The sequence below is a fragment of the Xiphophorus couchianus genome, chromosome 1 (assembly GCF_001444195.1).
Source record: "Xiphophorus couchianus chromosome 1, X_couchianus-1.0, whole genome shotgun sequence".
NCBI classification, from domain to species: domain Eukaryota; kingdom Metazoa; phylum Chordata; class Actinopteri; order Cyprinodontiformes; family Poeciliidae; genus Xiphophorus; species Xiphophorus couchianus.
Window position 1 is genome coordinate 22458245 of NC_040228.1, and position 17282 is coordinate 22475526.

The window sequence follows — 17282 nt, forward strand, 5'->3', positions numbered from 1 at the left end:
TTCACCTTGGACACTGAAACATAAATTCGAGTTGGTCAAATGTTATCTAATTCGGTAAGATGATTATAACAGAAAGGGTTGAATGACTAGAATTAAACATACCAGATGTTCAAGATCCCACAGATGAATAGACACAGTGGTGGACCTGCAAGAAATTCAGCATGTAAGCATGCATCTAAAAAAATCACCTGAAAGGACACACACACACACACACACATACACCCCGTCAGTCATCAGATACCCTGTTAGAATAATATCATGACCAAAAAAAGATCAAATCCACCTCTACCAAGACAAGGAAGCTGCTCATGATGCATAGAGGGTTTCATTCATCAACGTCCATCACCCTGACATACCAAGTGGAAGAAGGAAGCTAACTAGTGAGAGCAGAAATATGATCCTGATGTCAAACCCTATATGAAAGATGACCATAATGTACCATCATGCATATTATCGTCATGATATTAAGATAATGTACAAGAAATATTTATTAAATATTTATTTAATATTTATTAAAATATTTCTTATTTTATTTATATTCAAATAAAAACGTTGAAAAATATTTTTACGTTTTTCAGATTGTAGATTACTTGGTTTTGCAGTAAATACGGATGGTTTTCACAATTCATCTTTCGCAACGACTCCCATGTTTATTTATATATTTTTGATACAATACAACAGAAATGGCTCAAATCAAGAGTTGCTTTGTTGTCCGAGGTAACAATAGACCACAATAGCCTGGATCCGAGGTTGTTTTTCTTGCGTCTAGACTGGAGTCAGTTCCCGCGGCGTCGCTCTCGAAATGCAACGCACCTACCCTTAACAAGCTCACACACACAACGTAACGCTGACGCGTAAGCCAATCACCGTCATCTTCGATGACCTCGAGCTTCGCCTCTATCCAATCGTTGTCGGACATCAGCCACCAACAGCGTGGATTCCAATCGTCAGCGTTAAGGGCGTGCACCACAAATCTTTTCTTTACACCGTCGTTGTGTATCCAACAGCGGGGCACCGTCTACCGTCTGTCTGTTGCTGATGAATGAACAGAAAATAACGATTTCAGAGCTACCAACAGCACAGTAAGATTTTATGTAATTTATCACTACTAACCGTTACTGTTCGGACTGTTACTTGTTGTCGACTGTCTAGCAACAGCAAGCTAGCCCGAGCTAACGTTGATGGTGTTGGTAGCTAGCTACTGTGGATGAAGAAAGCGGTTAGGATTAGAAAAACGAGGATCGTTTGTGTGCGGCAGGCGAGGCTGAGAGGTAGTAATGTGACTGCTACTGGCAAGAGTAATGGCAGTGAGACTAAAAGCCTTCTCTTTGTGGTTTCCACGCCCGTATCATATCACATAATGCCTCGGGCCATTACACCGTTAAATGCCCGGTGTGGGTAGCACGCTGCGGCGAGCATCTCTCGGCTAACAGTTAAAGCTAACCGGCGGAGCTGTCGTGTGAACTCTCCGGGTATGGACATGGCAGTCATCCAGGAAAATTAATAATCAATCCGTTTATTATAGCAGTCACACTGCACTACCTGGTTTAGTTTGAGGAAATGGATTATCTTTATTCAAAGCTGTTCAATTACGACTGAACTATCATCCAAAGTAACGGGAAAAAAAATTCCGGAATAACAGGAAACAGCTTCAGGGTTATTTTACTGGATATTCGTTTCATTCCAGCTTTTTCCTTTTTGAGTTAAGAATAGATTTTAGGTTAAGTAAATCGCTTTTTCCGATACGTTTAGTGTAATTATATGACAGTGATGTTTCCAATGGCACGAAGGGAAGCCACGGCTACATTTTTGCTGTATTCATCAGTTAATCTCTGTTCAAAGTCCAAACTGCATTTAGTAAGTAACGTGCTGTTTTCTGTTTTGGGGGTTTATTATCAAAAGTAGACATAAGTATTTATTAATTCTACATGATATCTCATTTAGGGTGAGTAGATTCAGTGACTAATTTGAACATAAACATTTAAAGACTTCAATTCAGCTGCTGACACCAGTTGAGTGACTTTGGGTTTACAATAAAGATTAATTGATTATTCTTTCCCAGGCTGTACTATGGAACTTTTTCTGATGTTGATTATTCCTCGCTCCCTAAATACTATGACATTTAAGAGGATTTTTTAAAAATTATCTATGTTCTCTGACACAGGTAGTAGGTTTGAGTTTTTAGATTTGTCTCATTTTATTGATAGAGGGAAAACTTTCCCACAGCCATTCAGGGGGAAATCGTCCAATTCTGGTCTCTGGCTGATCGATTTGTGCATCTATTATTTAGAGACGTGTGCCGTTTTCATGTAGCAGCTACATTCTAGTCAGTTTATAGGAACACAATTGATAATTCATCTGATTACTGTACTGTAGTGCAATTTAGCTGTTAAGACTCTTCAGAGAGCTTTTAAGGAAAATCACCTTAAACAAGCTGGTGTGTGCATCAAAACTCCACATCCACACTGAAACAAGATTATTTTACATTTATGGAGACGGGCTAGAATACTAGAGATGTAACAAGGCTGCCGGACGTCATGAAATCAGGTTTGAAGCTTCGTTGTGGTTACAGGGTGTGTTCATGTTAATCCAGAGCCTGCCTGTGTATTACCATGGATAGACTGTGCGTCATCCTCCACAGTTTTACACCCTCTTCCTCCCAGACTCATTGATGAGGTAATCTCTAAACTGAATGGGCAAACCAACTGTAGTTTCAGCTGCAGATGTCTTAGTGATGAGCATCATGCCAGTAGCCGTGTACAGGAAGGAGTCATCCTTTTCCAGCACTAATGGCATGTACAAGAATTCCAGGCAGCCTGATCATTTTGCATCCAAATATAGCTTTTAGCTGTGATGCAAGTATTTATTGAGAAACAAATGTCATAATTACTATACCAGAAGGCATAAGATTATGTATGACACATTCTTAATAAAATAACATAAGACAAAACATAGACATGGACTGGTATGATCATCATGTATTTCAGTTGAGATTTCTGTGACAGATGAATGAAATAAAAATGTACAGATGTCCTAATCATTACGGAAGTGTAAGACCTAATCCATATGTAGCCGGATATCTGGGAAACCAAATAGATTTTAATGCAATTTGGCCATTTATCCACATGTAAACTCTGTTTAATATGAAAAAAAAGATGAATAAGAACTCAGACCAAAGTGGAGATTTGAGAAGTCTCCTTATTTGTGTTTGCATGTGGACATTTGAAACTGGAGATTTAGAGGTCCACACATCACAGTCTGTGTGGCCATTGTTATTGTTTGGCCATACAGTTGAGGAAAGGTAGCTGCTGAGGTACTGATTTTTATGTAGGTCCAGACGCTTTTTGCTTGTTCTCGCCAGCTGCTTTAATTACACCAGACATTCCTCCCAATACGGAGATACAGTTCTGTTCAACATCTTCAAACTTGGTTTGATACAGTTCCCAATCGACATCGTCTTGTGTTTTATGAACTTAATATATTCCAGCATTGTATTTAAAAGTAGTTAAACCTCTCTGTCTGTTCACACAAATGAACCTGCTAGGGATAGTCATCCCCAACAGGAAGTTGTGGTTGTTTTGCAGGATTGTGATTGGCTGACAGGTTTTATCTTTGCCCTACACTGCCCCCTATTGGTTTGGCATGTTTACACTGGAAGTACCAGAGAAAGGTCCTATTTTAACATTTCTACCTTTGGAGCCCAGAGACGGGTTCGACTGAGCTAAAGGATTTTAGCTAGCATCCTATAAGCAGTTTTGCATGATTTTCCACTCCTCCTTTCTGGCCTGATGGTCAATGGCCACGTTTACAATTGAAGAAGGGATGCTAATTTGAGCCATCAGAATCGTCAGTTTGGACTCAGGTCTTTTGACCCTCTTTCGGGACTTCAGGGGAGAGGTCGAAACCCTGGTACTCCTTAAAACAATTCTCCCTTGTGTATATTTTTTAAAATGTTGTGGCGGAAATCTTCATTTTTATAAAGACCCGGGTGTATGAAACCCAAGATTTAACCTTTTGCAGCTTTCTATCATATCATGGTGTAGGGTTAAACTCTGAAGCATTTTTAAAAGGGAGATTTTAATTTTAAAGTTTAGTTTATTTTGCACATAATGTGTTTTATTTAAAACATGCTCTTTAACACCTTGTAAAATCATTTACTGTTCTGCTGAACCACAGCAGTTTTATATTTGTGAAACTTGAATAAAAGTTTCACAAATATACACAGTGTCCCAGATTAATTTTTTTTCATTATGAAAATGACACAGTATCATGTTGTTAACTAAAAATTCAAACCAAATCTGTATAAAGTTGTCTTAATTGCTGCCATTTAGAAAAGCACCAGACTGCTCATTAAAAAATATTGAGTACTATGCTAATATTGTACATATTAATTTTTGGATTTGACGTATAAACAAGAAAACAGAATAAATTCAGTATTGTGTGGAATGTTACTCATTTGCTGTTTTCAATGGAAAACACAAGTACTTTATCTAAATTGTTATAGGAAGCTGATTTATGATGCAGGCTATCTGAAGCAAAATTAACATTAAAAGGAGAAGTGAGATATGTTTAAATGCTGTAGATGTGTTTGTCTGCCTTTCTCGTAGGTTTACTGTGTATTAACTTTACCATTATATTCATGTGTCACTAAACTGAGGCTTTTCTCAAGTAAAAAATGAAAGCTAGGCATCACAGTAATGCTATATTCAAGACAGCTGGGAAAAGCACTGATGTGTAACTTTGTCCCATCAAAGGCCTTTTTGCCTGAATTCAATCATTTGATCCTGACTAGTAATTTGAATAAATGCAGTGAAGCGTATTTCAGTGTACCTTTTGTTCCATGTCTTCACCACAGGATTATGTTTTCATCAGAGTTTGTATCTGTTCTGGTTGTTTAAGATCATTTTAGAGCCAAAAGCCTTTGAAAATATTTTATTTCTAAAGCAAACTTCTGCAGTTAATGAGTCAGACGAGGCTAAAATATATTTATGCTGCCTCTTTTGTCCTTAATGTACTTCCAGTCTGAAAGTGTCCCTGTTTTAATCTTTTCACCTGATTCCCACGGCCTGTCAGCCTGCAGAGTAAAACAAACAAATGGTGGAAAGAGGCTGGCATACCACCTTTTCTCATATACTAGGCTCATTCAAATTTTTACTGAGTCACTTCAGCAAGAACCTGCATTACTAAATTTGGTGCTTCAATGGAAACTCGTAACCAGTTTTTTTTTTTTAACCTCAAATTCAGTTTTTATTAATTGAAAAAGTATCTAAATAAACTCAGATGTCAGCCTTATTGATTGAATTTCATTTTAAAATATCTACTTAAAGTTATTTTATTTTTTTCAGTAAAGATACATTAATGGAAATGTCAACATCACATGCATACTGAAGTGTTAGGTAGATGTGAGAAGTCCATTAGTAGTGATTTGATGTCTCTGACCTAACCTGTTTATGGAGTTGGAGTATTATGAAGCAGAGTTGAAATGTGACACAATTTGTTTATTTGATATAGCTGATGTTGGTCGTGTGGAAATATGTATGAATGAAAAACTATTTGGGCCCCTGAAAAAATAAATTGTAACAAGAACCAACGGTTATGGATTCATTTTGACACAATACTGCAAGTCATGTTTACGTCCGTCATATTCTAGACGTAGCTGTTGTCTGCCTCTAAGTACATCATATTGATTTAAGTGGAGGGGATTATATTACACACCCAAAAGGTGCTCAGCGTTTGAGCTTGAAGAATAATGGTGAGATGTCTTGCAGACTAAAAGGCTGATAAAGGTCCACAGTTTCAGAAGCTGATGTGTGTTTCCCTGATAAAGTGTTTGCTTGTAGACACCAAATGTAACAGTCATTCAAAGTTACTTGGCCACATTCTTCAACAAGAGGAATGTTATCAATCTGTGCTCCAAGTTCTGTATGAGACGCCTCATTCATTTGGAATAAATGTTACCTTGTGTCCTTGAGAAGTGGAGTTTTGTGAGACTAGACTATGACTGCAGACCAGAGAAGCTTGCAGTACTTGAATTGCATGACCTGGATTCCAGAGTCGTGTTTGTGTATGTTAGTGGGACTTAATGAGGGCCTTACTGGTTCTTTGCGTCACTGGCTGCTGATGGAAGTGCAGTTCTCTCAGAATTACAGGGTGTTGGTTTGCTATTTAGATGGAAGCTACTACTGGAGAAAATTACCACAGAATTTTCAATCTTTAGCAAAAGTAATTTCAATTGCCTGGTCAGCTATTTTAAACCAAGTATTTTATCCATTACGTATGTTTTTTAAGACCTGTATTCTGCCAGATGGTTGTGGTGTGGTTTGATTCTCTAATGTTCTAGTAATGTTTTGATAATCAACATGTGGTGACATTTGTCCCCCGTCCTCCTAAATGTTATAAGACGAGGGAATTCTGCATCATCTAACACCATCCCTGCTGTTTTTACTCATGAGAGAAAAAAAGGTTATTTCTTTTCCCCCAATCACAATTAATATTTGTGCTAGGGCTAATTCAACAGAGGTCCAGCCAACTGGTGCTAGTCTTGTAATTAGGTCAGTGGAAATTACCTGAGTGGAGTGGTTGTATCTCTAATGATTGTATTAGAAAGACACCTATGACTTTAAGGGCCTTTCACTGGCTAATCGGTATTCCTGGCTACCATTACAGCATGAAGACAAATGTACCCTTCAAGGAAATCAGAAAAAAGGTTATTAAAAAATATAAGTCAGGGGACGGATACATAAAGCCTCTAAAGCACTGAACATCCCCTGGAGATCAGACACATCCATCATCAAATGGAAGAAATATATGGTTCATGTGCAAGTCTGCCTAGAGGTCATCCTATCAAACTGAGTGACCCTTCAAAAAGGAGACTAGTGAGCGAGAGGTCTGTTACCGAGCAGGTGTGTTCTGGTTTGATATTCTCATAGAATAACCTTTAGTAAATGAGTGTATTAATTAGTCAGGCTGTTTGCTCAGGTAGCTAGCCTGTGCTCTGCTGCCTAACAGACATGCTGTTCATATTGTGGACTGTAGTTTTGAGACATTATCCTGCTCACCCACTAGGGGGATTGGCAGTACTTGCCAAGAACACATGTTGTCATCCAGGACATGTTACACAGGCTATCATGTCTGCTGCCTGGAAATTAATCTGTGTGCATGTCAAGAGATCACCATCCACAACAACTCTTTGAAGATACTTGGATTATGACACCAAGTTTACATTTGCCATAAAAGAAGTATTTTTGATTTGAATTTAATTGATTCACAATATTTTCTGCTCTTAGTCTAAAAATGTTTCTACGTTATCAAATGGCATAAATGCATTGGAAGCATTTCAAAGTACCGGTAATAGAGAAAATTATATATGCTTTACTGAAAATTCAGTTCTATTTTAAAGCATAGATAAGTAAGATTTAGTTTGTCAGTTTTTTTAAAATCCAATTTCTCTGCTTTCCAACTTCCCTTTCATTCTATTTATACTTTTTAGCAAAACCTTTCATGCTGTGGGTAACGCAAAATCCAAAATGATGTCTAACTCTTTTTTAATTAATGCACATAGGTCTTAGATTTGTGTCTGTCAGTCTGTGGTCATGAAAGAAGGCTGTTAACAGGAAAGTCAGAAGAAACTCCCTAGAGCTTAAAGCATATAAAGGTGTGGCATGTAAGAGCAGATCCCAAGAGACACACTGACATCAGTGAAACACAACCATCAGTACAAACTCATCTCAGAGAAGCACAGAGGTAGCAGTCAGTACTACTTCATAAATGCAGTAATAAAGGCAAAGCATAGGTTAGTTTTTTCAAATGAGACATGCTAACGGTTTTAACTTTTGGTCTTTCATATCTCCCATATGTCCAAACTGTGTGCAGAACCAATCAATAAATTTGAATATTAATGAAATGTCCCCTATTTCAATGTCACTTAATGAAGCACTTTATATGTATCGATTGCACTCAGATTTATACAAGATTTTATTTCTATTAATGAGAATTTTCCACATACAGCTAATAAAATCATGACATTTAAGATTTGAATATTACATCAGACTAATAAAAAAATGTAATACAGAAATGTGGTGCTATGCCAAGTATGTGTAATGCCTTCTTGGTTATTTTTCAAAAGGTACTTTCAATCTGACTGACGAGCCTCATTGAAACACATTTTAATTTATTAAATCTAACTGTATAAGTTTAATTTTGCAAATTATTTTTAACTCTGAAAAAGATAAGAGCTTTTTTTTTTTTAAATTTACGCTTTCTTTTTTTTTCTTGTCTCTTGTGAACAAACAGTCAGCAATAGAAAGGCTCCACCTCCAGTCCCACCTCGCTCCACTTCAAAGCCCCTCATCTCTGTGACGTTGCAGAGCAGCACTGAGTCGGCCCAAGACACATACCTTGACCAACAAGACCGGGGCAGCGAAGTCAACAGCCAATCGGGGCGCAGCAACTCATCCGACAGCCTCTGTAGCATACGTACGGGCAGCCTGTTGAAGAGAATCCAGCCCCCAAAACCCCTCATCTCAATCATAAGCCCTGCACTCGCTGCAGGCTCTGGGCCCCCGGTTCCTGCCCCCCGTGACCTCTCCTCCACCACTGTTGCGACCACCACCATCTCAACATCTACTCAGTCCCAAAATGACACCGTGAGCCCTGGTGCCAGCCTAGAGCAGCCTCCAACGGCACCCAAGAGGAAGCTCTCCTCTATTGGAATCCAGGTAAGCCTGCTTTGGTTTTCCACATACAAACGTGGAAGCCTTTGGAGCTACAATCCTCTAAGGTTTTAATGTTGTTGTTATCTTAGGTGGATTGTATTCTTCCAGTCCCAAGAGAGGAGCCCTTACCTCTGACTGCACCTTTAAAGTTTCAGTCGATTGGCGTTCAAGTTGAGAACGGCAGGCCGTAAGTAGCGTTGAATATATTTGATAATTACAAATATACAAACAAGTATTATCATTCTTTCTATCCTTCTTGCTGTGATTGGTCAATAATTATTTCCGTTCAGAAGTGACATCACACTGAGTGTGACAGCCGTTTCTGAACTCTGTACTACTCCCAAACATTATTTTTGAGGCTCCACCTTTTTACTTTATTAGGCTTGCTTTCTTCCTTCCATCAGAACTGTATGTTTACACATGCAAACAGATATCTCAGCCCTCCATCTACAGTCAGTTTAGTCATTTATTATTTATATGTTAGACTCTTTCCAGGGTGTTTTAGTTCCATATAAACATTTGGTTTTGCCAGAGCATTTTCTTTGTCCAGAAATAAACTATTCGGAAATCTTTAGCGTAATTAGTTTATTATTCTCATGAAGAGCTGGATTCTCTAACATTGTGAATGCAGCAGTGTGCCAGTTGATAATTTAAACCTTGGGACTGTGTCAAATGACTACTAACCCTTAATCTCTTTAAGGTAATGAGGGTATCACTAAAACTGGATTTGATTTCCTCTTGATGATTGTAAAATATCTGACCTGTTCAAGCTGTGAGGAGCATTATAGGTTCCAGTTTGGCCTCACATCTCCACTGTTTATAAATGATAATTCAGGATGCTGAATGTGACTGTTGCTCTAATAGCAATTCTTTCATTATTTCAAACTTGATGAAAACATAAGCATCTTGTGAGATCACAATAACTGTCCCAGTGAAAACACATTTCCACTGAACAGTAAGCACTTTAAAGTTCAGAGATCTTACTTTGAGAATTTATTATATTTTTATTTTTCTAATTTAATCAGGTTATCATTAACAGAACAGCCTAACACAACTTTGAAATTGTAAATGATAAACATCACCAGGACCTGATAAAGTCTACGTATCTGCTGTAGAAGCTTGAATGAGCAGCTGAAATGCCTCAATAGGAAGTAGTTGTCTTTAAATAGCTCCTTACAGTTTTTGTGCTTCCACTGACTTCATTTTTAGATAACGGTCAAGTAGATTTTATCTGATTCCTGGCACAAACCAGTTTCTTACATAATTTGGAGTGAATCTCATCCTAGAAACGGCATTGATCAACATTAACACCTGGTCATTGTTGGCGTATTGTCACAGAATTCTGATGCTGAGCAGTATGTTAACCTTTTTATTTTTATTTCTCCATGAACACCTATGTATGCGTGTAAGTATTGTATTTCCAGCCTCTATTCCCCCATAGCTAAGGTTTACTGATAGTTCAAATTGGTTGTTGGTGATTCTGGCAGTTAGCTTTGCAGCAAAACAAACCTCTGATTGATTTCTCTTTTCTCTTAATTTGACTTTACTGAGCGGAACCTAGAGTGAAGCTGGCCATTGCAATATGTTCTGTTCCGAGTAATTTTGCTGTAATCTTATTTGACTGCTTGCTGCTTTTTCTCCTGCCTGTTGTATCAGATGACAGCAGTTTCATAAACATTAATGCTTCATAGTACATTTCTTTCCAGATTTCCTACTGTCTTGTCCCGTATGTCATGTCTTTTTTGGGCTCTTAATGCCTCTTTATTTTGGATTCTAATGCAGTCTGTCCTCAAACTCATAGTATGGGCCCGAAGTCCAATTATCTTCTTTAGGTTTGTCAGAAGCTGATGTTTTTGTTCATATCTCTGCAGTCTCAGTCGGGATAACAGCATGGCCTCCAGACAAAATACAGAGGTTGAGTCTCAGCCGCAGGATGCCACACCCACAGAAAACGCAACCAATTGCACCAACAGCCAGACTCTGAATAGCACCACAACTAACGGACAAGATAAAGCCATGGAACAGCATCACCTTAAACACACGTCGGCTCCATCAAGGACATCCAGCTTGCCTCCCGAGACTCTGGATCCAGCTTTAGACCCCTCCTCCCTGCCGCCTCCAGACCCCAGCCTCGAGTCTGGGAACTGCAGCTCCCAGGGAGACGGTGTGCACTCCAGTACGCCAGCGTGCCTCCGAGACGGGAACTGGTTCCTGAAGCTTCTGCAGGCAGAAACAGGCCGCATGGAGGGCTGGTGTCAACAGATGGAGCAGGAGACCAAAGACAACAATCTCTCAGAGGAGGGTAAGTGAACATCAAAACATTTAGCCCCAGTTGACTTTTGAATGTCTGCCATCTTCATGAATTACAACATGCATTAGAGCTGAATAATGTAATATGAATATATAGTCATAGCATTATTACTGCATGCACAATTTATATTGCAAAGGATGATTTGACCAAAATCTTCCAAGTGCTTGGAACTTGCATTTTTCATGCTAATGTTTAATGAGGTGGGCAGAGTCTACAGCTTATATGACTGTTGGCTTTAATTCATTTCCTTTTGGTTTTCATGGCAACATTCGATTCTGTTTTACCTCTTCTGTACGTACTTTATTCATATATCCATACAAAGTTTTTTTTGTCCTTGCTTTTTAAAGCAAGGACAAATTTCACAGACTTCTGTAGTTTGTCTGAAATGTGTTTGTGTTTGTTGAGTTAAAGCAGTGCATCCTTTACTGCCATTAACTCAACTACTGCAGACCATTAAAGTGGGTGTAAACTCTGCTTTAGATGGTTTAACTCCACTGCAGTCATGTGATGTTTTCATCTTCCAGAATACAAAGCAGGCTCTCTGACCAGTCAATATCTACTTTCTGAAATATAAATGAGGGAAGACAATGAGCAGTAAAAGGCTTTTCAAATAGTCATTCTTTCTGTTCTGAGACATTCGATAATGAGTTCCCATTTACATGCAAATACAGGGAATAAAATTACTGAATTAGAAGCAAAAAATATAGTGAATGAAGGGCTTGTAAAAAAGCTGTTTAGTGTGACAAGACGAACAAACATCGCTCACATAATTTTACATCTTGTGTGAAGTGTAAAGACGTGTTGTGTGTCTTTCCCAATTTCAGTGTTGGGGACAATCCGTAGTGCAGTAGGGAGTGCTCAGCTTCTCATTTCACAGAAGTTTGAGCAGTTCAGAGGCCTCTGCAACGAGAATCTGGTGAGTAGTTTTATTACACCCTCAGTATTTCTCTGCAGATTAATGCTACCCTATTTACAGGGTAGATATTCTCATTATTGTGCGATTTACTTGCCAGTTTGGTCAGACTTGTAGCTCACAATAGTTGCATTTGCAGTCACTCGTTCATTTGGCTCACGTGAAAAAAAAGAGATTTCTGCTAATTAAAATTTTTATGGCTAAATATCAGTGTTTTTGTACTGAAAGAGGATATATAAAGAGGTAAAAGTGGCATTGGAGGAAATAGCTTTTTATCTGACAAACCTTATGCTCACAAACATCTCGATTCCCTGATCAAGCATAAGGGCTGATTCAGTCAATGTTCTGTGTTTAAATGGCCACATGTTTATAAATTATTCCTGTTTTTAATGAAGAAAACCGTCTGTCCTCTGCACAACAATAGTCTATTAGGCTGCATAGAGGAAAAAGATTAAGTTAATGACAAGCATCTCTTAAGCTTTCAGTTTTAAGAGACATGTGGAACCATGCTTTCTTTATTCCTTTTTGTTTTAGTTTTGTAATTGTATTGTATATAATTACAGACATACTGCTGTATTTACATCCTTTTTTTTAATTTATAGGTTTTGTGACTAAAATTTGGTAATTGCCCTATAAATTTAAACTGATCCATCAACTTTCATTTTGTGTGTGATATGATTCCTGCTGTACTGATGACTTGTATATTCATCAGAACAAAGTTTTCTATTCCTATTTTACATATGGTCAGGATGTGTTTTCTCTTGGTCTATTAGTTTAGCATTAACAAAGAAAAGTCAAATATTTCCTTCAATTTCTGATCTAATAAAATATTTTAAATGGATTTTTATTTTATTATTATTATTTTTTTTTTTCAAAAAATAGAACTTGAATGCCAACCCAAGACCAACGGCACAAGACCTTGCAGGCTTCTGGGATCTGCTGCAGCTCTCAATAGAAGACATCAGCATGAAATTTGATGAGCTCTACCAACTAAAAGCAAACAACTGGCAACTTCCAGAGAAGCCAGAGAAGAAGGTGATTTCTGTCAGACTAATGTACAACAATTACACATACATAGTCATTATATAAATAACAATGAGAACAATGTTTAGTACTATTGTTACTGTTAATCATCAAATTGCTACCTTAAATAAGTTCCAATTTTTTACTGATTGCGTTGTTTTCAACTTTGAGATTATTACTACTTTTTAATTATCAGTATGACTTGATGCGTCTTCATTTAGTTTCCCTCACATTCCTCTACCTGTAACATGATTTTCTCAGGATGAAAACAAGCAGCTTCCATCATCTGTGCCAAAGAAGCCGTCCAAGCCGCGGCTGTCAACAGGGAAGGACAGGAGCGTGGACTCTGCTGTGGACAAGCAGCGGCAGGAAGCCAGAAAACGTTTGATGGCAGCGAAAAAGGCGGCGTCAGTACGACAGAACTCCGCCACGGAAAGTGCTGACAGCATCGAAATCTACGTCCCCGAAGCCCAGACCCGCCTCTGAGAACAAGCCACCACCGATGATGAAACAAAATCCTGACTAGCTTTCAGATACTCGTTGACACAGAAACACAGTTGTGAGATGAACACACACACACACGCGCACGTATGACGGATGCACAGAGGCCGATCTGCTTTAGCAGCGCGGCTGATGGATTAAAGACGTGAGGATCACAGGGCACTGTAATATTCCAGGTCGTGATCTGGCCGCCTTGGGACAGAAAAACCTTCACAGATGTTTAATACTATTGTTCTCATTGTTATTGTTATTGATATTATAATTATCTCCTAAAATATTTCAAGACTGTCTTTAATTGTGCGAGTGTCTTGGATTAGGACATCATGTACCTTGTGAACTGAAAAATCTTGGTATCCCAGAAGTTTACGTTCTAGAAAAAAAAATAAAAACCCTCACTGCTGAGTCTACCGGCAAATTGTGGCTGTGCGGTTTACGAGCTGAGCTACCATCCACACACACACTCAGGACACACATGCAGGTGTACTCACTGTCCACAGAGTCTTCCTGTTCTCTCTTTGTATTTGGCGTGTGGTGCAAGCTCTTTACTGTGTGAGGAATACAAGATGGCGTTTGAACCGAAGAGAACAAGAGGAAGGCAGTAGCATATATTATAAATAACACACTATTACAATGTTAATTTTGTAAATGCTGTATACCAGAATAATTGTTAGAAAGAGGTCAGTGTTAAGCACCAAGTTAGTTTTTTATAAATCGAGTACATTTACTGTCATGATATATTAGCGCTTGATGCAATCATTCACTTCATCTTTTTCCTCTGTTCCTCCCTTTCACAAACATTCATCTGAAGCTGTTGATCAATATCCAATCTTATGTTGATTTTTGAGCAAGGGATTTATGGAAAGACTGCTTAATCATCTATAGTGGAATGTATGAACTTATGACTTGGTCACCGCACTTTCAGTTCACGACAGATCAAGTTCAGCCACCTTTTATGTTTTCCTAATCATTCTAACTTTTCACTGCATCCCAATGGGATGTGGGGGACCAAGACATTCACCTCTCAATGTGGCGTTCCCGTTCAACCAAGCCGCAGCGTGAGGTAGGGAGGGTGGAGGGAGGGTTACTTGCTCCTGGTAAGGAATCAAAATAGGAAAGCAATAATTCAGACCAATGCAAGCTGCAGGTGTCCATTCTTAAATTGTTTATCTTAATGTGAAGGACAAAAAAAGTGAACTGTACTGTTGGAATGAAAAATCTCAGGTTGAACACTTGATAGTAAAACCACTATACATTGAATATTTGCTATATAAGCTTAAAACATTTGGCCAAATGCTCTGAACCTTTCGAAAACACTTCTTATGCATCCGGACATAGTAATTGTTCCTCTAAGAGATTCTCCTCCCTCTCCCAAGTGTGGTGCAGTTTTGTACAGTCTTAATACGACAAATGACATGTCTGTCTTCTCATTTGTTGCATCATGATTTTTTTATTTTATTTAATTTTTTTAGAATCAAACCGAGGTACAACTGTTTTACTTTAAGTTTTAATGTAATTTGACGTATTTTTTGACTTTCATTTTTAATATAAATTACATAAACATGTAATTTTAACAAATGTTTGAAATGCAAGAAAATTTCTACTCTGCCAAGTTAGCAACTCTCATTTCAGTTTCATTTGATCACTTTATTTAAATTTTTATTTAAATGTTTTAAGTTCAACTACAATTTTTTTTCATGTGTTTTGCCTCATGTGACATGTCATGTCTTATAGATTTTAATTAGAATATTTTTTTCAAAACAATAAATTTGAGAACTTTATGATTGGAGCTGGACTTTGCAAATGAACCTTCAGACATACAGGTATAGAGGGGCAAAAGTGCTACAATTCACCAAATAGATTTTTTAAAAAATGTTTATGTAGTATGTGATTGCTTAAAAATGAGATGATTACATGAAACAAGTTCAAAATAGATTAAATATTTTACTACATCTAAATAAATAAATATGAATTAATCATTAAGCATCCTATCATTATTTCATTTTACTTGCTCATCCGCAGTAGACCCTCATGCCTGATTGCTTTAATCTGTCTGTGCAGCAGAGAACTACAGAACAATCACCTTGTCTATCATAATTTTGATCATAATTTCATTTTGATTAGTAAATCTGACCAATCAAATAAATTGTTGCAGACAGGATTATAAAATAAGCATAGATGCTTTTTGTAATAAATTCAGTTTTTTAAAACAGTGTTTTTGATATTTTTGCATTTTATAAATTGGAATTTTTATGTAACTAGAGATACTTTAGTTATGTTATGCATTACCAATTTCAATTACATTATCACATATTTCAGGGGTTTTTTAAAATAGAATTCTGGCACTTTTGTCCCTCCATTTTTAGGTTGGTAAAGATTGTTTCTCTAAGAGCTGGTTCTCCCCCTACTGGTCAGATAATGCGTGACACTCGGAACATGTATTGCTTCTTCTTTGAGTCAGTCATAAATGATCAAGCAAAGGATGTTGAACTGGGAATGCTGATACAGCGCTGCATAATCAGTTCTATTTGTATAACAACAATGGACATGTGCACCTCATTGTCCAAAGAAATCATTAAACATCCCTTTGCTACATGTCCTGGTCATCATTCCTGCTGTCTTTCTTTATTGCACTCATTCATGATCCAATGGTAATATTAGCTGCCAAGTTAATATTACACCTATAGTAAATTCTAAACATTACTGCAGATCTTTTATTGTTACTGTGTAATCTCTGAAAGCATGGCCTTTCTTTAATATAAGATATACAAAGATTCTTACCAGTAAGCTTTCAGTGTTCCTTTAACTGGGTCTTGCAAATGATCTGTGTGAGGCATTCAGGGTATGTACTGTGCGTTGGCGTTTATAACTGTGACGAATGGTGGAAAGCCCTTTCTCCCTTTTTTTCATATCATCTTCGAGCCGGATCCCTTTATCTGCCCATACACTGAGAGCAAGACCTCCGATCAGGGATCTTTAGACAGTTTACCAGTACTTCCCGAGTTTCAAAGGGCTACAAAATGGACAAACGTTGACCGGAAGGTGCAACTCTGGAGGTGCATTTTGCTAATGTGCTTTTCAGCCACCATGTGAGTGAGGCAATATTTTTCCGGCTATGTGAGGAATCTGTTTATTGTGGCTGCTTGATGGACTGAAACACATAATCATTAAATAAACATTCTTACTGGAGAACCTATCCTTAGTGGCCTCATCTCCCTGGCCACATGTCTGTCCTCTCAGAGAGCCAGCTAGTCAAATAAGCAAAAACTGTAGTTCCAGAATCTGTTGTACTGAATAATTTTACACGAGAAGCACATATCTTACACATGAAGGGTTGTTTAAAGTTAACTGTGTATTAGACACTGTGAGCCTAGTTTCTTTCAAAGATAAGAATTGTGATTGCAATGATTTATGTGGCATATTTTCTGTATTATATAAGATGTAGAATTAAAGAGGAATGCCACTGAGTTTTTGGAATGCATATTTTTATTTATTGTGTATAAAATTAATGAATTGTCTCAATTCTATTAACTCTTCTTAAACATGGCACAGAGAAAAAAAATATACAGCAAACCAGTCTTTGTGTTTCCAAATTGTTTTGTGTTCAGTTGTTACATTTGCTTTATAACCAAAAATAAAACAAGGATCAGTAACTGATTTCCTTTGCTTCATATTAGCCCTAGTAAGAAAAAAGAGCACCTGCCATAAGGACAACTAAACCTGCAGTCCATTCGCTCAATATGGACAATTGTATTATGAAAATTCTGACAATATATTCTATTTTTCGGATTGTCCAGAACAGAAACTGCAGCAGGTATTACCT

General features: G+C 37.7%; 1 protein-coding gene across 3 annotated transcripts in view; it reads left to right on the forward strand.

Annotated features, from left to right (window-relative positions):
* dlgap4a (discs, large (Drosophila) homolog-associated protein 4a) overlaps window positions 1-16926 on the forward strand; it is a 98601-nt gene extending 81675 nt beyond the window's left edge. For all 3 annotated transcript variants that reach the window (XM_028019036.1, XM_028019029.1, XM_028019044.1), the window contains 6 exons: window positions 8293-8717; window positions 8804-8901; window positions 10586-11016; window positions 11850-11941; window positions 12821-12973; window positions 13223-16926. In XM_028019036.1, the coding sequence (XP_027874837.1) occupies window positions 8293-8717; window positions 8804-8901; window positions 10586-11016; window positions 11850-11941; window positions 12821-12973; window positions 13223-13447 (1424 nt within the window). In that variant the 3' untranslated portion in view covers window positions 13448-16926. The remainder of the gene's footprint in view (window positions 1-8292; window positions 8718-8803; window positions 8902-10585; window positions 11017-11849; window positions 11942-12820; window positions 12974-13222) is intronic.
* The last annotated feature ends 356 nt before the right edge of the window (window positions 16927-17282 follow it).